General features: G+C 42.2%; 1 protein-coding gene across 2 annotated transcripts; it reads right to left on the bottom strand.

Moving 5' to 3' along the window:
• Positions 1-36: 36 nt before the first annotated feature.
• LOC101172028 (E3 ubiquitin-protein ligase TRIM39) lies at positions 37-8119 on the bottom strand. Of its 2 annotated transcripts, none has more exons than XM_078936332.1 (7): positions 7974-8119; positions 4838-5718; positions 3603-3698; positions 3300-3530; positions 1614-1761; positions 1495-1521; positions 37-1419 (listed from the first exon to the last, which is right to left on the bottom strand). In XM_078936332.1, the coding sequence occupies exons 2-7, from the start codon at positions 5714-5716 to the stop codon at positions 866-868; spliced, it is 1935 nt and encodes a 644-aa protein (XP_078792458.1). In that variant the 5' UTR covers positions 5717-5718; positions 7974-8119; the 3' UTR covers positions 37-865. The 2 variants fall into 2 exon arrangements, with proteins under 2 accessions (XP_078792458.1, XP_078792459.1); XM_078936333.1 differs by having other exon boundaries at positions 4838-5778; positions 7974-8044.

Here is an 8119-nt window from a genome sequence, read left to right on the forward strand (position 1 = left end):
TTTTTTCCTGAAACAGAAAGGAGTTCTGTCCAGATATTTTGTCAGAAATTCTTTATTGATGCACTTTTGTTTTTGCAGGAAATTTCAGTATCCAACATCCAACAAAAAAGATGTCTAAATCATTATATACCATGCATGGAGGCTCCTGTCATTGCTGTTTGAAGAGAAATCCATAAAACTAGAACGGCACTAAATGGGACGTTAAGTCCAGTAACCAGGTAAACTTATAATTACATTCAAACTACAAAACAGCAACTCTGAGGTTTTAAAGAAATACTTTTTTGGGAACATAACATATTTATTTAGTCGTTGTCAAATAAGCAAACAAAACAAAACAAATTTGTCTAAAACAACAAAATTCAAAATAAAATTTAGGATCTTACTCTGAATAATCATCTAGATTTACCCAAATGCTCAAACATCCCATCCATTATTAACTTGTGCTATCTTAGATGACCCCACCCTTACATTGACGTGTTCTCCCTACCATGACAAAGGTGGATAAAGGTGGAAAGATTTCATGTAATCCATGGACACCAGTGAGGATCACAAATCATTGAAGAAAAAAGGTTCAGAGCACTGTCTAGTGGGTCTAGATGACCCAACTCCCAACGTTAAAGTGCCTAGGATAGCACAAGGGTTACTGCTGTGTGTCCATGCGCGTTTTCTTCTATCTATCAAAACATTCCTGCAGAACTGTGCTGCTTTTGTGTGCTCTGCACCCAAAGATTGCAATTAAAGAGCAACTGCCTAATGTGTAGCTGCCCCGTTTGTTGTTGGTTCCACGGTCTGCAGGTAGAAGACACGGGAGGAATGGGCATGCGGGTGTCACACTTATCCATCCAGTCTGTCCTTTTTCACCTCCTTAGCTCTGCTTGATCAGACTTTTCTCACCTACAGGACTGATCACCATGGTCTCAGAGGCTTTATCGCAGCAGTAAAGGTAGAAGAAGGGACGAATCCTCTCTGTAAAAGAAGCTTCAAACGTGTAAATGTGGGTCCGAGCCTTCACGTCATAAAAAGACACTTGACCTTCCTCATAGTCCACGTACACCCCCACCCTCTTGGGCTTAGACTCAAGCGAAAGCTGCAGTGCTGGGGCTGTGGATACACGGTAGCCCTGGCCTTTTTTCAGGGCCAGAGCCCAATAGCCCTGGGTTGTACTGACAGAGATCCTTCCTTTCCTGTTCACCGAAGACCTGGCCACACCGATGTACCAGTCGTCTTTGTCCCCCACCTGGACCTCCCAGTAATGTCTGCCGGAAGTGAAGCCCTCGCGTCCCAGCACTATCACCACAGTGTCAAAGCGATCAGGGTGGTCGGGGAGGTCCTGCCAGGCCCCCAGGTGCCTCACCTGACGCCGATCCTGAGACAGCTGCAGCCATGGGTTGGCCGTGTCGGGGTCCAGAGTCACGTCCACTGTGGAAGCAAAACCAGGACTTTGTTCTGTCATGAATGACTACAACGCAAAAATCTGTAGATAAAAACAATCACCTGAATATTTCTGAGCCTTTGTGATCTCTGTGGAAATCAGAGAAGAAAAATCCATTTTAACTCCAAATTCACTACATTATTGACAAACTGTCACATTTTTAAAAGGAGAATTTTCCCACCATTTTCTAACAGTTTGTCAATCATTTCGGTCAGGGTAGCCTCCAGGTGGCAGACGGTTCTCCGGATCATTCCCACACAGGTGTCAGTGGGAACGCTGGTCTCAGACCAGTCCTTCACAGATGGGGGAGTGCAGAGGGCAGGGAAGCTCTGAGGACCACACCAAAACATCTCAGACCACATTATTTACAATTCTGAACAACACAGGAGCAGGAAAAATGTGTGAGGGAGAAGTTTATAACGTGCAGAAATTCAAGAGAAAAGTCAGGCTCACATTTTATACAGTAACTACTATAAAATGTTGCTCAAGGAAACAATTCATAGTTTGCAAACAGCAGCACCTAGTGGCCAGAAGTCATTTACATCATAAATAGATTTTCATTAGTGGTATTGGCTGAACTGAACTTATCTGTGACTTTGACTGTTCTGGTCGTATGATTGGGTGGCTGCATCCTCACATGTCCATGTTGGTTCTTCAATCAATCAGCTCTCAAAACCTTATTCAGTCTTTACTGGTTCAACATCATGGTTTTTCAGTAATGTTGATGAACAGATCGTTCTGGTGTCTTATACCATACTCGATTCTGATTGGCTGCAGGGTGTCCATTAAAAAGTGACATACAGTGATAATGGACACCTGAAAAAGAATTTCTGGTGAGCCTGAATCTTCTCTTTTGTTGTGCTGGCCTAAGCACCAGTTGGTAACAGGAACAACAGAAATTTGAAACATATTCCACATTTATCACAACAACAAGACAGTAGAAAAGATCTAGAAAACTACTTGTGGACCTTGTTTCTTTTAAACAAACTTTTGCCTCATCATTTGGACAAAAACAAGCATGAAGAGGTGAACCTTTCCTCTGACATCATGCTTTCTTGACGTTTAGCTGACATACGACTTTCCTCTGCAGCCGTAGAGCAAGGTCGGTGCAGACTCAGTACCCATTACCATGACAACACATCATAGCACATGTCAAATAGTCTGCTCTCTATGAAAACTGGTTTAATCAATAAAATAGCCAGATTAATGCACTACTAATTGATTAAGTATTTATTTATTTATTTTGTAAGTGACCATGGTATATCATTAACTTTGAGGTGTCCATTATCAGAAATTACTGGACTTGCGGCAGCAACCTTCCTCCCATTGAAGTTGGACTGTTCACGCCTCAACCTAAGAAGATCACAAAGATCCTTTTGTTTAATGTGAGGCCTTCTGCATGACGGCTTCAGTGTTCTGGCATTGTTTTAGCTCAAAAGCTTCAAAAAAAGTACCAAGTGTAGTTAAAATTGCAAAGAATGCAAACAATAACCCAGTCCATAGAATCTATGTGTTTCACTGCAATCTAAATGTGCAACTTAACTCACCAATTCAGAAATTCAAAATCTGAACTTTGGGAAACTGAAGTTTATAATACAGTGATGAGAAGAGGTTTTAGGCCACTCTCCAACAACCAAGCTTTACCGCAGAGGAGGGTCTAAGGGCAGGAATGCCCAGTTTAGTTTAGTCTGTTTAGTTAGTATTTTCCTATTGAATTCTATGTATTCATGATCCTTTTGATTTTATGTTTTTCCTTACAATTACTGGTACGAAGCCCATTGAGACGACTCTTGTTGTGATTTAGGGCTATACAAATAAAATTGAATTGAAGTGGGGGGTCAAAACTGCAACTATGTTCTCCTCAAACCTGTAAGAAGTGAATGTGATCGGTCCGAGCCACGTTTTCCAGGTCTGCGTTCCTCCTCTTCAGCTCAGAGATTTCCTGCTCCAGCTCGGAGATGAGGCCCTGGGCACGGCGCTCTGTCTGCCTCTGCTTCTCCTCGATGGCCACAACCAGCTCGGCCTGCGCCCTCTGGATGGAGCGCACCAGCTCTGAGAAGACCTGCATGCTCTCGTCCATCTCTTTCTTTGCACTGGCCTGAAAGTTCAAACACAAGTGTTGGAAACCAAGCGTGGTCCAAGTCTTCCATGCACGTTTTTGAAAACAGACTTTGTTCAGCTCCAGGGAGAGTTTGATCTCTTCCACCTTGGTCACTCGGTCCTGGATCATCTGCTGCACATCAATCCCCGTTCTCTTCAGCTGTGCCTGCACAGGAAGGGGAGAAAACAAGTTAAAGCTGATATATTTGATGTTATGTAGTTGTTCATTACTACATGCAGTGAGTGGTTTTGCTCTGAGTTATGAAAGAACAACCAAACAAAGTTATGAAAAATAAACGGGTTTAGAGCTAAATATGTTTGCACGTCACTTGCCTGTCGCTTTATAAACTTTATAAACACTTTTTAAACTGCACCAACTCACTTTTTGTCTGTAAGATTGTGAAGGGGAAAATGTGAGCAACAGTATCATCTATGAAGCAAATGAGCTGACTAAAACCTGTTCAGGTGTTAAACCTTTTTTTAAATTTTATCTTTTAACTGGAATTTTTAAACTAAGGATGCAAAGACCAGTCCCCTCAGTCCAGACCTCCTAAGCTACTTTTCTCCGTATGGAGGAGCAGGTGATCCTGGGCTTCAGGACATCCCAGCACCCTGGAAGGAAACTCTTTTCCTTTATTTCAACCGCTCGTTCATATCCACAGGTAGGTGTAGGGGTCATGGTCATTTGTCTTTAAACTCTTCTTTCTGGAGGGACATTCCCCCTTTTTTCAGTGGAGAACCATGACCTCACATCCTAGCTGCTGACCTTCAGAGCGACTTTGATGTCTGACAAAGCCAAAAGTTTTGTTTTTTTATTCAGATGCACTCTAAAGTTACATTTATATCGCCTTCAGCAGTTCAGAATGTTCCTACAAATATGCTTTAACAAACAAATTCTACCATTTCCTTTGAATTCTGGGTAATCTTAAGGAAACTTTATCTCACATCTGACCAGAAATCAAGTCCTGGTGGGACCTGCACAAAATCTACCCGATACGTGTCTCAGTGTTTTTTTATGTTTGTAGTTCTGCAGAGAAATGTCGATACTGTTTTTTTTTACCCAGCAAATATTGCTTTTAACTAAAGAATAGTGTTCAGTTTTTTGCCTAAATGAGTTCTCTTCTTTCATAGAAGTTTTTGGTATCAGACCTCATCAGTTCTGAAATAGGAGTCGTGGTCTTTGCTGGTTTGTCTTTATTTAGTCTGCTGACGCTGCCGTCTCAGCAGAACTCTGCAGATGCTCTTAGTTTATCTGAACCTTGGAACCGTGGAGCGGAGCGTGTGGGTGGTGTGGTGGCCCCCCACCTTCTTCTCTGTCCACTCCCTCTCCACGGGAACGGTGTAGTGAGCCCTGTGGTCAGTCTCCGTGCACAGCACACACACGCACGTCTGGTCCTTCTTGCAGAAGAGCTCCAGCAGCCGCTCGTGCTTTGGACACATTCTGTCCTCCATGTTGGCCACGGGCTCCATCAGCTTGTGCTTGGTGAAGCGGGCGGCGTGGGAATTCAGGTGCTCCTCGCAGTACGAGCTCAGGCAAACCAGGCAGGACTTGACTGCTTTGGGCCGCCCTTCTCCCAAGCAGACATCGCAGAGGACCTCCTCCCAGAGAAGAGGGGATGGGGAAGGAGGTGAAGGTAAGGACAAAGGAGGTGAAGGGGGAGGGGACGTTTCTGGTAGAGGTGGTGCAGGACCCTCGACTACAGTTTGGAGTAAGGTTGAAGGAGATGCTTTGGAGGCCACCTCCGGAGGGATTAAAGGGGGCAAGTCATCTTGCTTCTTTCTCAACTCTTCCTCCTGTTTTTGCTTAAGCTCCTCTACAAGCTGCTGCTTCTTATCCTCCTCCAAAAGCCTCTCCTCATCCTCTTTTTTCCTTCTCTCCATTGTCCACTTCTTTGCTTTCCCCTCTGCTGGTTTGGTGCTGGCCTTTTCCTCCATGCTCTTGACCCGGATCTGCTTGAACTGCTCGGCGATTTCCCTCAGGACCGTGTTGACGCTGATGTCTGGCCTCTTGTAGAAGGACTTCTTGCACATGGGACACTGATACAGAGGGCTGGTCTTCCAGTATCCCAGAATACAGTTCTGGCAAAAGTTGTGTCCACAGGGGATAGAAACAGGGTTGGTGAAGACGTCCAGACAAATGGAGCAGTGCACCTGCTCTTCAGACAGATTCCCAGTGGCGGCCATTCCTGCACGGCGGAGAGGCGGGTCAGTGTCAGCGCAAGCAAGCAGCTTTAACACCAAACCTGCTGTGATGTTGAGGGAACAGTCAATGCATTAGATTTAATTCAGAAACATTCTTTTTGTGTACTGAAAATTATCAAATAAGTCCCAATCAAGCCCCCACATTCCATCCCAAATATTGAAGCAAACCCCAAAATAGTGTTGTTCCTTCAATGGCCACTAGAGGCAGGCTTCAGCAGTAAGCAGTTTCCCAATAACTCAAGTGTTGAACTGCTGTTTCTTTATTTCTAACTGTGGAAATTTTGATGGTGGAGGTTTTCCTAAATACTGTGATTGTTGTTTCACCATTTGGATTCAGATTTGTGCATAATCAGGGATGTGATGTTTTTGATTGACATTTCCATCACTGTAACCTGCAGGCCAAGAACAAGCCAGTTTCCTTGACTTTAGCAATGTAGCTGTCCTCTGTGGCTTGAGGATAAAACTGTTTCCAGGGCAACCCATGATCATTATGGAAGATTAAGATGAACTCTTTTCTACTGGAGCTTTAGCTCAGGTGTTGACATCCTTTCAACCAACATAACTCTTCAATCATTTACACAGTTAACGTATACTGTGGATTTAGAAACAGAGCAATGCACCGTTGCGCCGTTATACAATACTTAACGTTAGTAATGTGTTGCATTACTGTGCACAGCTGATATGAACCCTCGCTATCTCCACATCTCCACGACAGAAGCAGCTGAGTCACGTTGATCGCATAAGTGTTCGAAGAGTAACAGTATATCAAAGAGTGTGTGCTATGTAGGTGTTGCAATAACAGTACCAGTGTTAAAGGGTTAAAGTGTAAATAAAACGTTAAAGACAGATCAAGTCAAACATCTATAATAGCAACTTAAAAAATTTTGGTTTGACCTAGAATCATTTCAAAAAGGTTTAAGATTCAAATAAAATGTTTAAATTCGTTGTATTTGTTGTGGTTCTGCTGCATCACAGTGTTTCCTAAATGGCCACTAAAGACTACGATTGGTCTGTATTTCAAATGTCACTTTGAAGAAAAAAAGATGTGTTAATAATTAATTTTACAATTCTAAATTATTTTTGCTTTGTGAGGTAATGAACCAATTTTAAAATAATGTCTCTATATAAAACATAGGGAGATTAGAGCCTTTGAGAGAATAAAATGAAAGGGTAAATAATTTTAGCTATTTTTTTCTGACTTTAGTTTAAGAATTTCAGAATGAACAAAAACTTTAAAATTCTGATATTTAAATTAGAAATATAAAATTAAAGTCAGAATTTTAAAATTAAAATCGGGGTTTTGAGATTGAATACCAAAATTCTGGGATTAAAGTCAGAATTCTGAGATTAAAGTCAGAATTCTGAGATTAAAGTTAGAATTCTGAGATTAAAGTCAGAATTCTGATATTAAAGTTAGAATTCTGTAATTAGAGACCGTCCTGTAAAATTGTAGTCATAATTCCTGTATTCAAACAAAAGTTCTGAGATCAATGTCAGAATTCTGGAATTAAAGACAGAGTTCTGTGAGACCAAGTCCAGAATTCAGAGATTAATGTCAAAAACTTCAGATTAAAATTGGAAATCTTTAAAGAAGAAATACTCAGATTTCTTTTTATTACTGACCTATCTTTTTTTATCTAAATGGTTTCACTCCTGTAACATACCTGCAGAGGTTCTATTGATTTTTCTGGATTCCTGGAACTGTTTCCGCTTGGCAGTCTTTGCTGCTCTCTGGTGGTCAAGAGTTTACCACACCGTTGACCTTTCTAAGATTTATCAATTCAGTCACAGTTTCTTCACATAAACCCCCGGAACACATTAAATAATCTTCAGTATATATTTCAAACTCAGGAAGCTGGATTTTAGGGTTAGAAAAGTTTCTCATGAAACTGTCCGATCTGTGTTTGAGCTCCAGCAGATCCCTAAGGCCTCGGGTTCATGACACACAAAGTTATGAGTCCTCCAAAAATAAGCTTCAATCTGCTCTGACCTGCTTTTTCTAAACCTTCTTTAAAAGTCCTTTCCTTCAACAAGTTGTCAAAACGACATCAAACTGATTTGAAGATGAAGGTTCTCCGAGTGGTTTCAGCTTCTCTGAAGCCAAACTTGGAGGAACAGAAGAGAAGAGCTGCAGTTTCTGAGAGAATCTTCCCCTTCAGTAGTCATAGAAAAAACAACAGAAGCAACAAACCACGAAAGGAGGTAAAGAAAAGACACGAGACGCAGAAAAAACACTCACCAGAGAGCAGCTGCCTCCAGGCCCTTCTGTGCACTGACACATGAGACCTGCTTCTGCTCCCCCAGACCCAAAATACAACCCCCCTCCCACCTCCGTTTGCGCCGGACAGAAATGTATCCTCTAAGGACGGAGAGCTGAGCAGAGTT

Source organism: Oryzias latipes, chromosome 18 (assembly GCF_053564925.1).
Source record: "Oryzias latipes strain Hd-rR chromosome 18, Olatipes_Hd-rR_3.1".
Lineage (NCBI taxonomy): Eukaryota > Metazoa > Chordata > Actinopteri > Beloniformes > Adrianichthyidae > Oryzias > Oryzias latipes.

What these genes read in the sequence shown, in the direction of transcription:
- LOC101172028 (XM_078936332.1), bottom strand. Translation starts at nt 5,716, where the DNA reads ATGGCCGCCACTGGGAATCTGTCTGAAGAGCAGGTGCACTGCTCCATT. An exon ending in GGGAGTGGACAGAGAAGAAG is followed by an intron (nt 3,699 to 4,837) that starts GTGGGGGGCCAC and finishes CTTCCTGTGCAG; the next exon opens with GCACAGCTGAAGAGAACGGG. An exon ending in ATCACATTCACTTCTTACAG is followed by an intron (nt 1,762 to 3,299) that starts GTTTGAGGAGAA and finishes TGTGGTCCTCAG; the next exon opens with AGCTTCCCTGCCCTCTGCAC.